At 33.7% G+C, this 19314-nt stretch overlaps 1 protein-coding gene across 1 annotated transcript; it reads right to left on the bottom strand.

The window, feature by feature from the left end:
- Positions 1 to 5321: 5321 nt before the first annotated feature.
- Positions 5322 to 6353, bottom strand: LOC105775549 (uncharacterized). Its single transcript, XM_012598059.2, has one exon. It carries the CDS (start codon positions 6351 to 6353, stop codon positions 5322 to 5324), a length of 1032 nt encoding a protein of 343 aa, XP_012453513.2.
- Between the last annotated feature and the right edge of the window lie 12961 nt (positions 6354 to 19314).

The raw sequence follows: 19314 nt of genomic DNA on the forward strand, positions 1-19314 counted from the left end.
GTCATTTGCAAAAGTTTTGAGACTTTCCCATTTCTAACTTCATCTTTTCTTTAATTCTGAGTCTTTGAACTGTGAAAAAAATGGTAGGGTGCATGAATTCTTTCCCTCCTGTTCATACTGTATATTCATTACAATCTCTTTCATGGAAATTTAGCATGTTTGAATTCAGATAGCAAATGAATATGTATCACACCTAAACTTCCAAATCGATATCAATGTGTAATATATATATATATTTTTGGTGAAATGAAATATCAATTACATAAAACAACCATTCATTTTATCCACTTGTAGTAAATCTAAAATATCCTTGGGAGCCTCATCAATAACTTGCAAGCTTGATTTCCAACTCAAACTGAGTTTAGCAAGACGATCCGCTACCAAGCTTTGATTTCTTGGTATATGCTTAATCCTCCATTCCCCTTCTGAATGTAAGATGCGTAGAGTTCTTCGGAGTACAGTGATCCCTGAGTCTTCCAAGTCCATATCACTCAAGGTCTGGGCAACTTCAAGATTATCAGTCATAATGGTGATTCGTTTATATCCCTTATTAAATAAAATAAGGATACCATCAAGAATGGCCCAAACTTCAGCTTCGAACAGAGAACACACGCCTATGAATCGGTTAAAACCCACAATCCAATCTCCAACCCGGTCACGAGCCACGCCTCCTATTGCAGCATAACCTGAATCTCTGGCCACAGCTCCATCAGTGAATAAAAACATCCAAGTATCACCTGGATTGACCATCAAAGGAGAGCTCTGCTTACTGTTGTTGAGATTTCCAACATGTGAGATATAATTTCGTCCCCAGCAGCTAGAGACTTTCACTACTTCCGAAGCTGTCCAAGATATATGTTGGAAGATAAAAAGGTTTCTGTTCTTCCATATACGCCACGCAACTAGTCCAAACAGGCAAGACCACATGAGGCCATAATCCTGCAATCTTTCATGAAAACAAAGGTTAATAGCAAGCTAATCCTGAAAAGAAACAGAGAAAAACCTTTGTTTTAGCTGATTTGGAATCACAAGTCGCCACACATCTTTCGCGGAAGGACAATCACTGAGAAAATGAATCAAATCCTCAATTTCATGACCACATATAGAACAGGAGCTGCAATGATTGAATCCCCTTCTAGCTCGTTCCAAATTTGTAAGAAGTTTTTGTTTGAAAGCAAGCCAAAGGAAGACTCTTACTCTCTGAGGACCTGGATATTTCCAGACTATCTTCCAATAATTTTCCTGGGAATTCCAAGAACTTTCTTTCAAATACCAATAGGCACTGCGAACTGAGAAAACTCCGGATGCTGACTTAGTCCATATAATCCTATCCGAACCAGAGTCAGGATGAGGAGGAGGAATACTAATGATTCTATTGATAATATCTTCTGTTACCCAGACACGAAATAAATCCAAATTCCAGCTACCATCAGAATTGACCATATCCCTAACACAACAATCCAAATTAAGGTTAGCAAAAGAAGGAATTGAAGAGATTAAGGGACCCATACCTGGAATCCAAGGATCTTTCCAACATCGAGCACTAGCACCATCTCCGATAGACCATGCAAGATTTTCTCGAAGAAGCGGCCATATCTTAGAGAGTGCCCTCCATAAATGAGAACATTGGCTTTTATTAATAGAATCTGGGAAATTATCTTTCCAACTATATTTGGCTCGAAGGACACGTACCCAAAGAGCGTTACTTTTAGACGCTAGATTAAAGCCAATCTTCATTAGGAAAGAAGAATTTTGATCTTCCATATGTCTGAACCCAAGACCTCCCCGATTCCTCGGTTGACAAATAGAATTCCAGCCCACTAGGGACAATTTAGGATGCCCATCAAAACTGCCCCAGATAAACTGTCTGACTATCCTTTCAATGTCAGCACTAACACCTTTCGGAATCATCAATAATTGCATGAAGTAGTTAGGAATGGAAAGAAGTACCGATTGGGCCAACGTGATTCTCCCTGCAATAGATAACTTCCGAGCATCCCAATTCTGTAATTTCTTCCTCACTTTATCCACAATAAAGCTCAGAGTGCTTTTGGTAATCCTGTCATGTAAAATAGGGACACCTAAATAAGTGCCAAGATTTTGGACTTCATGAAACCCAAAAAGTTGGTTAATTTGGTTACGAACAACTTCTTCTGTATTTTTGGAAAAGAATATGTTACTTTTCCTAACATTGATTTAGTGTCCTGAAATTCCACAGAAAAGATTTAGAATGCTCTCCAACAATCGAGCTTGATCAAGTTGGGCTTTACAGAAGATCACTAAATCATCCGCAAAGAACAAATGAGAAACTAAAGGGCCTGCACGGGAAAGATGAATTGGAAACCAATTTCCAAATTCAATTTCTGCCCTAATAAAGTGTCCTAACCATTCCATGCAAAGCACAAATAAATAGGACGACAAAGGACAACCCTGACGAATTCCTCTCTTAGGTTTGAATTTTTGATTAGGCGTCCCATTCCAAAGAATTTGCATAGAAGATGAAGAAATAGCTGACATGATTACTTTTCTTAAGGAAACAGGGATTTCAGCAGCTATCATGGAAGTATTTATAAAATCCCAGCTAACTCTGTCATAAGCTTTCTCCAAATCTAACTTAATAGCCATCCATTTTCTTCCTTTCCTATTGCAACGCATAGAATGTATGATCTCTTGAGCTAAAATGATGTTATCAGAAATGTTACGCCCAGTTATGAACCCAGCTTGTTCTTGGGATATAAGTTTAGGAAATACCACCTTAAACCGATTAGCGATAACTTTCATAACCAGCTTGCAAAGAACAGAGCATAAACTAATGGGTCTAAAATGGCTAAAATCCTCAGGGTTCTCTTTTTTAGGAATCAACACAATCAGTGTATTATTCAATTCTGGATCAATCTGACGTCCATCAAAAACTTTCTTAACCCATTGACAAACATCATTCCCAAGAATGTCCCACTGACTTTGAAAAAAGTGAGCATGGAAACCATCACTTCCAGGAGCTTTCAAAGGAGCCATGTCAAACAATGCTCTTTTAATCTCCTCGTTAGTAACAGAAGCCTCTAGAAAAGTAACCTCTGAAGAATTAAAGCTAGGGAAACCAACATTAGGCATATCCCTCAAGTTAGAAGGAATCTCTCTATAAAGTCCTTCAAAGAAATCCACACCCTTAGCTTGCAGAATGTCCTGATCTGAACACCATTCCCCATTATCAATGCGTAAGGAAAGGATACGGTTAAATTTTCTTCTTCTCAAAGTACGGCTATGAAAAAAACTTTGTATTACGGTCCCCCAGTTGAAGCCAATCACAACGAGCCTTTTGTCTCCAAAGAAGGTCCTCATGATCTAGCACATTTTCCAGTTCATCCCGAATTCCTATTTCTTTTCCTGCTAAATACGTAGAGGAAGAATGCTCCAAGGTTTTTTGGATATTATTAAGCGATCTCATAAGATTTCTCTTACGAGTACCCAGAAAGCCATAAATATTCCTGTTCCATTCTTTAGCAAAAAAAGTAAAATTATTTAAAGAATCAAACATATTACCTGCAAAATTCCACTTTTCTCTAACAAGGTTAGAGAAATCACTATGTTTCATCTATCCTGCCAAAAACCTGAAAGGTCTGCCATGAAATGAACTACAATTAGATCTAGTAGATAACAAGAGGGGCCTATGGTCAGACTTAATGCGAGTGAGATAATGAACAGAATAATGTGGAAAAGCAGACACCCAAGCATCGTTAGCTAAGGCCCGATCAAGTCTGACAAAAGTACTGCCTCTTTGCCATGTAAAAGCAGGCCCATTGAATCCCAAATCCTGCAACTCACAAGAGTCAACAAAATTACCGAAAAAATCACAACGCTTACCAACTGAAACAAGACTTTTTTTATCTGAAAGAGATAAAATTGCATTAAAATCCCCCATAATTAAACAAGAAGAAGAGAGGCTAGGATTAGCAGATTTTAAATCTTCCCAAAGAAGCTTCCGTTTAGACCTATCAAGACTGCCATAAACAAAGGAAATAAAAAAGGAATTATTGGGATTAGGACTATTAACACGTATGAAAATAAACTGAGGGTGATTTCGAACAATATGGATTTGAATAGACTCCTTCCATCCAACCCATATGCCACCTGAAAAACCAACAGCTTCAACCCGATGTAAATAGTTAAATCCTAGATTTTCAATAATAAGGTTAGCCTTATTACCACTCACTCTCAGTTCCATCAAACAAACAATATCAGGCCTATGCTCAGCATTGTAATCCTGAAATACTCGTAAAAATTTCCTGCTAGCACTCCCTTGACAATTCCATGAAAAAAATTTTAGATTTAAAAACATAATAAAATATATAAAAAAAACTAAAATACACCAAACCTCTAATATCAAATTAACAAAAAACAAGTCAAACAAATAAGAATAGAAAAGATATCATTACTGTCCAGGAACATTAATTCCCTCTTTTTGCCCACTAATTTCGATGCTAGATTCAACCTCAATATTAGGCTTAGCAAAAGTCGAGATGCTCTCAGCAAGAAATTCCATTGACTCCTTCAAAGGTGTTCGCTGGACTCCCGAAGTTTTGAAGCGAACATTACTACTATGGAGAATTTTAGTCTATTTTTTTAGCAAATCCTCCGGTTCTATTTTTAAAAGCTTTACCTGAGCTAGATGGAAGCGCAAGAGAAGGAGCATAATTATTAGAGGGGTTTTTGGTGTTCTCAAGAAAGACGACCGCCGAATGTCTACCATAATCAAGGTTACCAACATCTAGTGAGACAGCAGTCCGCCTTGACTCCTCCAAAACTGGCTGATTTTTTGATCCTTCTCCTTCGACTTCAAGACCCACATCGTCACCTGGAGTTGTTTGTGACTCATCTGAAAAAAAGGTCTGACCACCTTTTCCAGCAGCAGCAGAGGGAAGATGGGCTCCCAAATCTGGACCAGAAAGCTCCAAGACTCCACGGGCCTGACCAGCAGGTATGGTTCCAATGCCCAAACTACTATCAGGCTTCTTTGTGTTATGCGATTTTCCTTTCAAGCTTGTGCTGGCCTTATTGGGCTCCGCATTTGTTCTACCGTTCCTTTTAAAAAGTGGGCCACAAATGCCCATCTGATTCACCTCCTTTAAGTTGCTTTTATTATTATTGTTTCTTTCTCCGACTGTTCGACCATTATTAGGATTAGCAGAAATTTTCTCCATAGAATTACCATGTAAAATTTCCTTCCCTTTATGGCTTCTAGTATCCGGCAAAAAACCCTCAAAATCCTCTTTATGCATGTCTTTATTATTAAGGGCTCTAAAGCGAGATCCTTCTTTCCCAATCTATTGGACATTTAAGGGATTTTGTGTAATATCTCTGATTTTCCGCCTTGATTTCTTCTCAACGATCATCCAAGGCCCGAAATTCTCGTGCTCCTTCTCTGCGTCAACCTTGGTCGTGTTTTGAAACTCCGATGCCATTTCCGACGAGGTATTCTCCTTTTCACTGGGAGTTTCAGAATTCTTAAAGGGGCAAGAGTTTTCCACATGCCCATATCTCCCACAATGAAAACAGATTGTGGATAAAGATTCATATTCAACATTCTGCTTACGTCCATTGATCAGAATATGTGATACCAACGGCTTTTCCAGGTCAACATAAACAGCCAATCTAGCGAATCTTCCCCTAGTCCTACTATTAGTGTTCATATCCAATTTAACCACTTTTCCAACCATTTCTCCTATCTCAGTGATGATTTTATGATTATATAAATATCCAGGTAAACCAGGAAATCTAATCCATGCCATCACAATGCTCGGATAAGCTTGTGTCGGATCAAAGGCTAGCGACCAAGGCTGAACCGTCAAATATTGACCAAAGATGATCCAAGGTCCTTCAGCAAGAGCCCTTTCACAGTCCAACTTATTCTGGAATTTAACCAAGAAATAACCATTTTCTATATCCATCATATGTAGAGGTGCTGAAGGTCTCCACAGATTGAACAATTTATTCTGCAAAACCGGAAAGCCTATGTTACGACCAAGAAGTTTTAAAATCACTGTGTTATCCATACCTTGAATAAGGATTTTGTGAATCCTATCCGAGAAGGAAATGGAAGGTACGCCATCCACAAAGGTTTTTTTAATGTCCCCATCCAAAATTTCCAGATCTTCTTTTCCTTCCAAATCAATGTGAGTATCCTTTGACGATTGTCCTACAAGCATATCCCTCCACGAGATAGATTTTCCTGGAGATGTATCGATCAACATATTATTGTTTGTATCAACATCTTCATTTCTGAAACGAACTTTCTTAGGGATCAACTCCTCAGTAATGGATTTTTCAGATTCAGTATTTTTGCAGAGAGAATTCATAGAGCGTCTGTTTTTTACTTTATTGTCTAGAATATTATTTTTCAAACAAAGCTTTTCAAAAGTACCTCTCAATCTTAATAGCAATGCAAACTAGCCTTAATTACATCAATGTGTAATATTTAAACAACATTTCCTTATATTTTAAAGAAAAAAACATAATTCCTTGCCATAAACTCTATATTACTACATATATTTAAATCTATAACATGGAAACTTGGGAAAAGGTCCTTGTTCCCATAAACTTATACTGTTCCCCATTGGTTATCGGCTGTCTTGTTGGTTAATAGCAGCTTCTATGCTTGCCTTGCACCACAAATGCATATTACCACTGACAACATAATAATAACAACCTAAAGCCAGACCTTTTCAATGCCAATTCCATATGCTATAAATCAGGCCAAAATTACCAAAATTCATGACATACACACATATGTATTTACCTACCATCAACCAAATATAACAGCTCATCACTGCCATTTCCCAAGTAATACGTAAACAAATTACAGTAAAAATGTAAATCAATAATAAACCATACCCAAACACATCCAACAACCATGCTTAATTCACTTGAACCGAATTATAACAACCACAAATGCATATTATACCAAATCATAAATCAAGCACACCACAAACATATAACAACCACAAATGCCATGCCATTGGCAGACCAGAATCAAGAAAAAAGACATTCCAAAGATAAAACCTTGGACCAACCTCTTATGAAAATATCAACCAAGGCCACCAACAAGAGTAAGAATCTTTGAGGTAGAGGCTAGCAAGCAAGAACTATACAAATTGGAGGTCAAGCATAGAAAAAATTAGAACGTTAGGAGCAATAAAAATCAAACACAAATCATTAATGGTTTAATTTAATGGATTGAAATTACAATACATCAATACTTGTATTATATGGTGTGAATCATGCTTCAAACAGAAGAAAATTGCAATCTATGATTGAATGCTAATTGTTTGCAGACAAGTAGGGTTGCATAAGGAATCTCAGAAGGAAAATATAGCAGGATCAGACATGATATCCAAAAAAATCCAAAAACTTTTGCAGTAGAGGAAAGAAAATTTTTGTAAAAGAAAACATAACTTTTATTGGAAATTACCTTCTTCTGAAATTGGAAGGCCATTTTGAACCGGATGGTGAAATTTCTACTCGAGGAATAAAACAACGTTGCCCGACACTACTACCAGTAATAGTTTCAACATAATAATAACAACCTAGATCCCAATTTTGTCACAACCAATTCAGTACAATTACATAAATCAACACTTCGGTTAATGTTTCTCAATAACATTATTGGAACCCCAACTTTCAACTAAAAATCTCATGACTAGGTACACATAATTTCAAAGAATTCAGGACTTCTGATGAATACAAAAGGGATTGTTCTTCAATATTTCCAGATGCAGGATAAATTCTATCTGAACTGGGATATGTTCTAGATTCACCCGGAATCCTCAGAAGCGTAAAATCATTCACCTTGTTTACCACTTCATTAGTAGTTGACAGTATAGCTTAATCCTTTAGGTATGTCGTGTTATTGAAATTTTCCTCGAGTTCTAGATAAATGTAGCCAAATATTGCACAAACTGAATCAGTCGTTAAGGGATTAAGAATCAATATGGTATGGTAAGGGGTTGGGGAATCTACATTAACCTCTAGTGCAACATTAGGTATTCTTCCATCACCTAAATCTAATAACTATTTGTTAAAATCAGATATTATATCAGAATTTTATCCTTAAGCTACATATTTATTATTAAGGTGAGCAACCTACAATGATTCCATAGGTATGATTTCGAAATAGAAGCTAAGTTAACATCAGTCTTGCTCCCTTTTGGAATAACAAAAATTTGCAGGATCAGACATTACTGATATGCATATTTATTATTTACCTTGCATTACCTAATTTTCGTGCGTAAAAACCTAAAACCCTTTTACAATTACTGAACAATGCACTAATATCGGGACAGAAAATACAAACCCAGCAAGTCTTTTTCGACATTGAAAATAAAACCATAAAAAATCAAATAATGTCTATAATAATAAGGTTACCTGAAATTTCCCACAAATTTGACGGAAATTGGAGTGGAGATAGCAAAAATAAATGGTGGTCGGAGAGAACGTTTGGATCGGTAACTAAATCAGTCGGAGAAGAGGGAACCGAGGAAATGAAAGAAAACTGTGATAATCTTCCACTGGGAACTGAGGAAATGAAGGAATGAAGGACTTCTTGTGGGGGGTTAGTGGAAAATCAGTCGACAGAAGCACTTTTTCTCCCAGAAATGATGGAAGGAATGAAGGTATTAGAAGGCAGGAGAGCAGGGAAAATGTCTTACGGAAATTGAAAGGGTAAGACATTTTCCCTAAAATGTAACCCAATTTCCCGTGTTGCGGAATTGATTTTCCAAAAGGAAAATGTTTTCCGCCAATCAAACACTGGAAAACTTGTAATTGATTTTTCGGAAAATCAATTCCGCCAATCAAACACAGCCTTATTTTCTTTTACTAATTCATTTTCTTATTTTGGGTTGTGTGCTTAATTATGAGGATTGTTTATGACTTGATGGAACACACCTGTTCCTATGCTGAGTGGTTTTCCCCACTATGTTATGTAATGAATGCCTGCTAATATTAAAAAAGAGGCTATTTTACCTAAATAGCCCCAAAAAATATTTTATTTATAAAAATAACCCATGTTTAAAAATAATAACGAAAATAACCTGAAATGAACAGTAAAATCGGGTTGTGACCTGTCAATCCCGGAACCAACTCGTATTTTGGACCCAGGATTGCCTAATAATTGTGTCAGACTTAAAAAAATGATTTTTTTTGTTCTAGCTTGTCAATGGCCGAAACTAGTGTATTTTTTTAAGATTGTATAATAATGATATACAAAAAAGAAAAAAATAAAAAAAAGTTTGGGTGCTGGCCTGTCAATGGCTGGCACCCCTGTACATGAAAAAACATTCGAGTTTTGATCTGTCAATTGCCAGTACCAGAATACGAGAAAAAGTAAAAAAAATTTTGGTAGTAGCTTGGTAATGGCCATCACCACCTTTTTAAAAAAAAATTACTTTTTTCATTTCAGATGAAACTATCAGTATACGAAAAAAGTAATAAAAAAATGTGGTGGTAGCTTGGCAATGGCCGGCACCACCTTTTAATTTTTTTTTTAATTTTTTTCGTGTCAGATGAAGTTATCAGTATACGAAAAAAGTAAAAAAAAAATTTTGGTGGTGGCGTATACTGATAGCTTCATCTGACACGAAAAAAGTAAAAAAATTTAACAAAAGGTGGTGCTGACCATTGTCAGGCCATCACCAAATTTTTTTTTTACTTTTTTCGTATACTGATAGCTTCATCTGACACGAAAAAAGTAAAAAAAAATTAAAAAGGTGGTGCTGGCCATTACCAGGCCACCACCAAATTTTTTTTTACTTTTTTCGTATACTATAGCTTCATCTGACACGAAAAAAATAAAAAAAAAACTTAAAAAGGTGGTGCTGGACATTGCCAGACCACCACCAATTTTTTTTTTACTTTTTTCGTATATTGATAGCTTCATCTGACACGAAAAAAGTAAAAAAAAATTTAAAAAGGTGGTGCCGGCCATTGCCAGGCCACCACCAATTTTTTTTTACTTTTCTCAGATTCTGCATCGCCATTGATGACCAAAACTTGAAATTTTTTTTTGTATGTGGGTGCGGCCATTGTGAGCCAAAGACCCAAAATTTTTTTTTATTTTTTTCATTTTTGTATATTAGTATTATACAATCTTAAAAAAATACACTGCTTCCGGCCATTGACAGGTCAGAACAAAAAAATCATTTTTTTTAAGTCTGACACAATTATTAGGCAATCATGGGTCCAAAATACGAGTTGATTTCGGCCATTGACAGGCCACAACCCGATTTTACTGTTCATTTCAGGTTATTTTCGTTATTATTTTTAAACCTGGGTTATTTTTGTAAATAAAATAGTTTTTTGGGCTATTTAAGTAAAATAGCCTAAAAAGGAAAAATGAAAATAAAAAGTTTAGCCTTCAATGTTTATATTTTTATTTTAGTTAAAATTTTAAAATATTTGGATTAATTCACGATTTGGCCCCTAAAATATAAATATTTTTTTATTTTGGTACTTAAACTTTTTTGTCCCAATTTAGTATCTAAAGTATTTTTTTTGTTATGGTTTTAGTCCAAAAGTTATTTGACATTAACAAAAATCAACCAATTAGAGAATGTGACATAGTGACCTTTATATTTGCATTAAAAAATTACTTAAATTATTTTTTACTTAAAATATATTTATTAAATTTAAATTTAAATTTATTAATAAAGGTTATATTTTTAATTCATTTCTTTCTCACGTTCTCTCTTCCATCTTCTTATCCACTCCATCTTTTTCCCCAATACAAACAACCGTGGCCAAAATCTTCCTCTCCATTACCACATATGCATATTCAGATTATAACTATCATCACTATACACCAAAAATTAAAATAAAAAGAAAGGCATAAAAAATCATCAACTCAAATTTTGGTCAAAGCAAGAATGTATTTTTTGGGTATTGTTTGATTGATCAAAAAACGGTGAAAGAGAAGCTTATAAAGAGGGGAAGAATATACTGAAATTTAAAGACAATCCGACGATGAAAAGCACATTGATATGGTGTTGAAGTTTCGATTTTTATTTGTAGATCTGTAAAAATCTGGTGTTCTTTTGAAATAATAAATGTTGGAAATGAAAAGAGGAGATCAAAAACAAGAGAATGATGAAATTCAAACTCAAACAACTACTGGTGAGTGGCGGGTGACAGTGGAGTATGGTGGCCAATGTTGTTTAGGCTAGACTGGTCGATCGGACTAGTTGGACATGGAACCAATTGAGGTAACAGTCCAAAAAGGAACTTTGAACCGATTGACCCGAGAATTGGTATGGACCAGTTGAATCGGGCGGTTGAATTGAACTTTTTATTTATTATTATTTTAAAAATTAATAATTTTTTAATCAAACTGGTTAAACCAATCGGACCGACGAACTGATGGTTTAACAGGTTCAACCACTGATTTAGGTTAAAAAAATTGATGGTGGTTAGCAGTGGCCATTAACGCCAGAATCTGGAAATTTTCTAGGTTTAGTTTGGGTTTTGATATGAAACTTTAAAAGAAGGAGGATTTGAATTTTAAATTAATTAAAGTAAAAATAATTAAACAAAATTTTAATTAAAGGAGATTGTATACAATTTTGGGTTTGTTTTTGTTTAGATATCTATGAGCTAGAGAAACCAAATTTTAGATTTTTTGAGTTAAAAACAGTTAATTATTTTATGAGATTAATGAATTTTTTATAATTTTTATTTTGTACTTTTTATTGTTATATGTTTTCTGTTTTTTATATATATTGTTATATTTTTAAAAATTGATATATAAATATATGATAATAATATTTTTAATTAAAAATGCCATGTGGCATGTTTTAATTGACCACCTTTTTTAATGATGTTAAAAAATTGGACCAAAATATATAACATAATGGTACTTTAGGTACCAAATTGGGAAAAAAAAGGGTTTAGGTACCAAAGTGGGAAAACGAGTATACTTCGAGGGCCAAATCAAGAATTAAGCCTAAAAAATTCAATAAATTTAGCCATCGATATTTACAAAATGACAAATTTCTATCTCTTTTATCCTTTGAACTAACAATATTTGTCAAAGCATCCCAAAATGGATAGAAAAGTTATCGTCTATTAACTTTACTGATGTGGTAGTCCACATGCATGCAACATCATCAATTATTTAAAAATTTTAAAAAGTATTTAAAATACAATAAATTATTAAAATTTCAAAAAGAATATATAAAATATTAAAATGGTAAAAAAAAGTAAAAATATTATCAAACTCTCATTTCTAACAAGTAAAAAACTCTTTCTAAGTTTTCATTGTCATTTTTTTTAATAAACAAAGCTCTTTTTTCTTCTAACCTTGGGAGTCGCCATTACTAGTGTTGATACTAGTGGCTTCTTCCAATCACATCGTTAATGATATTTCAAATCTAAAATCCTAAAATGTAACAACTTAATTTTTAGTGGTGCCGAAAAAAGTGGTTTTGGAACCCCATTTCATAAATCAAGTCAGTAAATATTAAATATGAATATTTACGAAGTTGGTATAAAAGAATATTGATATTTAACCTTTCAATTTTGTCTATTAATTGTTTAATTAGGGTACATGGACTAAATTGTAAAAGTCCAATCGCTATAGGTTTTAATTGGCCAAAGACTTAGGGAATTAAATTAAAAATAGTCAAAGGTCTAAAATGGTAATTAAACCATTTTGTAATATGAATTAGTGCTTGATGATGGAAGATTCCACTTGCATTTGTTCTTGATAGATTAAGTTAATAAAGTATAATTAAATTAAGTTAATTAGGTGATTAAGGATTTAATTAAAGTATATATATCAAAATTTAGTGGAAATTTGTCCATCCTTCTTCTTTCTTACCATCCAAACCTTAAAAATCTAAATAAAAGCCATTTTGAAGCTTTTACATCCAATCCTTGATTGGTAAGCCTTTTTAAGTCTTAATCCGTAATTTTTATATTTTTTAGGTCATGAGAGCTTGATTTAACTAGCCCATGTACTAATTTGCAAAAATTTAAAGTTTTGAAAGTTTTCATTGTTGATTTCTTGAAGAAATTGGTGTTAAATTGATAGATTTTAAGCTTAGATTATGAAAAGAACTAGATTGTAAACTTTAATTGTTAGTTTTGCACATAAAGACTAAAGTGAATAAAATGTAAAATTATTGTGAAAGTTCGATATAAATATTGAGTAGAGGATCTCTAATAAATGTAACTGAAGTTAGTTTTTAAATCAGGCTCAAAATTGAAATATATGGTTATTTCAATTTCAAGACTAATTGAATAAAATGTAAAACTTTAGGGTATCAAAAATGAGATTATTTAGGTTTCATTCATGTCATGGAATACTGTATAAATGTTTGGTATTGATGGATTGAATGGAATAATTGCATAGATCAAGAATTGAATCAAAACGATGGTAATCGAAGAAAAACTAAAATTGTTGATTAGTCCTTGAAGGTTCAATTTGTTTGGTGTTTTGATCAGGTAAGTTCATATGATATTTTTTTATATAGGTTGTTGTATATTTGATTTGTAATTATATTTTTGTTTGGTTGTGAATTGGTTAAAAAGGCTAGAATTCGACTAAATTGAAAATAAATGTTTACATGTGTTAAAGATGCTCGTGTGAACTTAGTAAAAGTTTAAATACGATTGGCATGCTAGTAGGGTCTTGTGCATGCCAACATGTCACTCACTTCATGGAAACCTATAACGACATCAACACTGATGGAGATATCATGGTGAAACGGTTCATTCGATCATCGTAAGGAAATGCTTTCGATTTTTACATTGATCTTGAGCTTGGAATAATTGAAATCTGGGAAGAACACTTGTCACATTGTCAACATGATCTAGCTCACAAGCTCAAAATAGGGACTTGTGCATACAAGACAAGCCAATCATTTGTTACATCCACCCTTGGAGGAATCTAAGTCTGAGCTAAAAGAAGAAATTTTCAAAGTCTTCTGCTAGCGACTTGTGCATACAAGGCATGAGTTGGGGCTTAAGCTACATTCTCCAAGGCATCAAGCCAAAGTCCTTTGAAGAACTAGCTACTCGAGCTCACGACGTAGAGTTAAGTATGAAAACCGCTACAAACCAAGAACCTACTTAGCAAGTAATCTATAATAGGGCAAAATTTTAGTTGATGACGAAGATTTTGATTTATCTATGGCCATGAATGTGAAACATATTTTTGCTCAAGTTAAAGGTAAAGAAAAAGTCACACTAAAGAAGAGGCAAAAAAGAAGTATCTTCTCAAAGTTGATAAATAAAATTTGATGCCAAATTTTCCAAGTCAATATTCAACTCAAAATTTGTGTGTACAAATTTATGGTACGCTTGGTGGGACAATATTTTCCTTTCATCTCTTCTCTTGAGAAATCATAGCTCAAAGTTGCAATTGACTCCAAGAATATCATCATCAACAAACCAGCTCCCAAGCCTGCTCAAGTTAATCCTACAACTCATTCGGCTACATTATAAAGCACCAATGTCTCTACCCATCCCTATGGTACTAGCCAAAAGGCGAAAGCTCTTTTGGAGTTATTCGGATAGACTTCTTTAATGCTTGTTGACAGTCCACTTCATAATGCTTCTTCACCAACTCATAACTTAGCATAAGTTTCTTTTCATGAATCAAGTTCAGCTCATCGATTATAATTCAAGGGGAAAGAAAATCAATTAAGGGACAACTCCATTCCAACATCTTCTTCATGTGACAGCTCAATTTTTAGTAATGTCAAAAATAGTGGTTTCGGGACCATAATTTTAATGTAATAATCTGTAAATATTATATAAATAATATTTACGAGGTCTTTTAAGGTCGTAGTAAATTTTAGTTAGAAAATTTTATCGTTTAGATAGTTTATTAAGTAAAAAGGACTGAATTGTAAAAGCTGCAAAAGTTGAGTTATTTGATTAAAGGGGCTAAGTGAATAATTTAACCCATGGGAGTTAAGTTAGTGAATTTAAATGATGATATGCATATGTGGATAGTTTAATTAGGCTTAATATTGATTAATTAAGATTTAATTAAGAAAGTTGAAATATCTAAAAAAAACCTAGGTATATATATTAAATTAAAGCTAAATTAAGATGATATTTTAATTCTTCTTTTCTACTCATCTTCTCCACGGCAACAAAGCCAAAGCTAGGGTTTTTCATGCTGCTTAAATTGGTAATTGAAACTTAGCCCATTTTTAGTAAATTTTATGTTTTTGAGCTCGTATTAGCTTAATCTAGCTAACCCGAAGACTAATTTGTGAAACTGTTATATGTTTTAAGTTGTGCCATTGTTGATTTTGAGTTATTCTTGAAATCTCTTGGTATATTATTGAGTTTGGTTGTTAGATAGGACTATTTCATAAAGTAGTTTTTGATAATTCTAATGTTAAAGGACTAAACTGTTAAAAATAATAAACTATGAGGATTTGATGTGAATTAACATCAAATATTAGCTGTAGAGAAGGCCTGATAGGTTCAGTCAAGGTGGGTTTTTAATAAAAATGGTTAATTTGCACGTTTGGAGCTTATAGACTAAATTGAATAAAAGTGAAATGTTGAGGGAATTTTTTTAAAAATGTCAAAAAGGACTTAATTGCATAAAATGACTTAATTTTTCTGTTGAATTAGTTAATTAAATGAAATTATTATTTTAGATCAGGAACGTGTTGATAACCGAGGATAAGACAAAGTAGCTGAGTAGTCCCTGTACTTTGGTCGTTACTACAAATTAGTCCAGTAAGTTCGTTCGGTTTAATTTTAAATAAATTAAATGTAATTAGGTGAATTAATTACTTTGTTTGAACATTACAATGATGTCACGTATATAAGGATTGAATTAAATGATCATTATAGCATTGATCATTAATGAAATGTTCCGAGTCGAGTAGGATAGAGTACGATTGGCATGCTAATAGGTTATATTACGCACGATATGGGGTTGATATGAGTAGTGGAGATTATTTTTGTAGATTCTCTGTTCACTGGATATGCCGATGTCCTGCATTTGTTGCGGACTTACATGGTATATTACAGTACTATTTAGTGTGCTGGATGGTTTAGCTCATACGAGCATTTGGTGTTTTGGATGGTTAACATGTACTCACATCCTTTTATTGTTCATCGGGCTACGTTTAATAATTTCTGATAGTTATTGAAATGTGTAACTGATTGTATTTTTATATTGGGCTTTACTCACTTGTTGTGAGTTGTGATTGACAGGAACTCTATTCTTTAATCTAATTATTTGAATTATTATGTTTAATTTGATAAGATTTATAGTAAACTTACTATGCTCTACATGAGCTTACTCGTGTCTTGTTCTTTGTCTTGTAGATTATATTTTATCAACCCGCAGAATCACACTATCCCAAAGACTCTTTGGTAGATTTTATAAACATTTTGGTTATATGGCATGTAATAGGGTAAATGATTATGTTTGTAAGGTTTCCTAGCTATGTGTGGTGTTTTGGTATGTTTGATGTTGTGGAATGGTAATCTTATATAATATGCTTGTTAAACTTAAAGTTGAGCTTGTGTATTTGTCCAAGGAATGGTAAGTATCATGTTTAAGTATGATATGATAAGATTGAGATAGATTAGTAGGTGTGTATGTTTTGACTTGTAGGTGATATGAAATGATAATGTTTGGATATGAGCAATATTTTGTATCTTCATGTATGACACTTTGGTTTGGTCTTAGGTGGTTGAAATTGGTATGTTTTGGTTGTATTTATGTGTGGTTATAATCTTGTGATCATGTGTTATGAATTGGTTTAGGTACCTATGTAACTGGATGAAAAGTGAGCACGATTTTGGTCACTTTTAGATACACACGACCTGAAACACAGGCTATCACACGATCGTGTATTGCACACGGGCGGCCTACACAGGCGTGTACCCCTAGCGTGTTAGGTGCAAGGTTCACACGGGCGGGAACACGGCCTGTGACATGGTCGTGTGACCCAAGTTCGAGAATTATATTGCCCATGCACACGGGCGTGTGGGATAACCACACGACCATGTCTGGAGCCACACAGTTTGGGCTCTGTCACACGGTCTGGACACACGGTCGTGTGACCCTTGTTTTGGAAAATTTTTATTTTTTCCCAAATCTTCTATTTTGTTCTGAATTGGTCCTTGATTGTTTCTAAACTATTTTTAAGGCCTTGTAGGTTTGATTTAAGACCTCTGAATATATGTCTTGCATCATTTTAAACCATTTATGAATATTGTTAATTAATTTTATGAATTTAAGGTTATTATATAATGTTTCAAAGCGTATGGTAATACTCCATAACTCTATTCTGATGACAACAATGAGTTACGGGTGTTACACTCCAAAACCAAATTTTTGAGTGATAAATGTCATGACAACTGGGTCGAAGCCTTGGAAGAATAAGTGGCATCTCTAATAAATATGGTGAAGAGTTTTACTTCAAGTTTCAAAGAAATGGATAACTAGATAGATGACTTTCATGATGAAAAGGGACCTTGATCTTACTGGGAAGAGGCCAAGCAATGAAGAAGTTCAACATGAGAATCTACAAGAGGAGGCTGGTTAGCAATCCAATGTATAAGTTGTCAAAGATCCTTAACTAACAACCAATGAAGTTTTTACTATTGACCAACTGAATGTGCTTATCAAGGAAGACATTAAAGATTAAGTTGAAAGTGTTGCTCCACCTTCATATACATACACAATGACATACACTTAAAGGATTGATCATTTGAAGATGCCTGAAAATTATCAACCTCCAAATTCCAATAGTTCGTTGGCAAAGGAAATCCACGTCTACATGTTGCTTACCTCTTGAAACTTGTAATAATAATGGTTCTGATGGAGATCTCATGGTGAAATAGTTCATTCGATTATTGAGAGGATATGTCTTCGATTGGTACATTGATCTTAAGCCTGAAATGATTAAAAGCCAGGAAGAACTTGAGTGAAAATTTCTTAAACAATTTTATAACACTCGTCTCATTGTTAGTACAATTGAGCTCACAAACTCATGATAAGGGAAAGACAAGCTAGTCACCGGTTACATCCACTATTGTAGGAATATAAGTCTGAACTGCATGTGCAAATCAACATGTGCATACAATGCATGAATTGGGGCTTGCATTGCATTTTCCAAGGCATCAAGCTAAAGTCTTTTGAAGAATCAACTACTTGAGCTCATAACATGGATTTAAGTATGACAACTGTTGCAAATCAAGAACCTCTTAAACATGTAGTTCAAAATGAAGGCAAAATTATAACCAATAATAAAGATGTCGATCAGTTCATGGCCATAAATGTGAAACCCAATTTGCTCAAGTCAAAGGTTCAACAAGAGTCACACTGAAGGAAAGGCAAGAAAAGAAATATCATTTCCTTGATGTTGATGTTCCATTACGCCAACTCCCTATTTGTATAAAAAGAATTGCACACATAAGAGCTAAGTTATTGTTCCATGATGCCAACTCCCTATTTGTAACTGCAAAGAACAAACTTTTAAAAGGGAATCTAAAAAAAGTTATCAACAATACCTCGACACTCATGGGTGTCGAGTTTAGCATAAAGTTAATTTATCATTAATGAATGATTAAACAATAGATTTTGCATATATGATTCAACAATGTTAAAATATGCCATAGGTCTCTATACTCTTCACAAATTGAGTCTTGTACTTTTATTTCTAAGAATTTAAGTCCTCTACTTTTTGATTTTAAAATTTAGGTCAAATTATTAATCTTGTTATTTTTTTGCTAAATTAGTTAATGTGACATTTTAAAATAAAAAACTCACTTGGTAATAATGTAACTACAAAATAACATTGTAATGAACACGAATTTAACAAATAATTTTAACAGATATTAACAGTTAGACTTGAATTTTGAAATCTAAAAGTTATAGGTACTACAAATTACAAATTTATGAAAATATATACCTAAACCATTCAACAAATATAATGAAACTCTAGTATTTGTGAATGTCGAAATATCTCTTAAGAAACATATTCTAAAACAAAATTGGTGGATACTTGTGATGAAAGATATATTAAAAACTATAATATGAGAGACACCAAGTGGCGATATTTTGAAGAAAGAAATTGTTTTCTTTTTAGCCACCTGATGAAGCAATATCTTATATCTCCGCGGTTTTTTCTACTCGTGTACTGTTGGACGGATCTCGCACGCACAAAACGTGTGAGAAGTGGTCCACACGCTCCGGTGAAAGTCATTTGTCTTTTGTTAAAGACATTTCTATTTTATTTTGGTCAAGTTATTAGTTGTTATATTAGGGGTAAATTATTAATC

Source organism: Gossypium raimondii, chromosome 10 (genome assembly GCF_025698545.1).
Source record: "Gossypium raimondii isolate GPD5lz chromosome 10, ASM2569854v1, whole genome shotgun sequence".
Taxonomy (NCBI): domain Eukaryota; kingdom Viridiplantae; phylum Streptophyta; class Magnoliopsida; order Malvales; family Malvaceae; genus Gossypium; species Gossypium raimondii.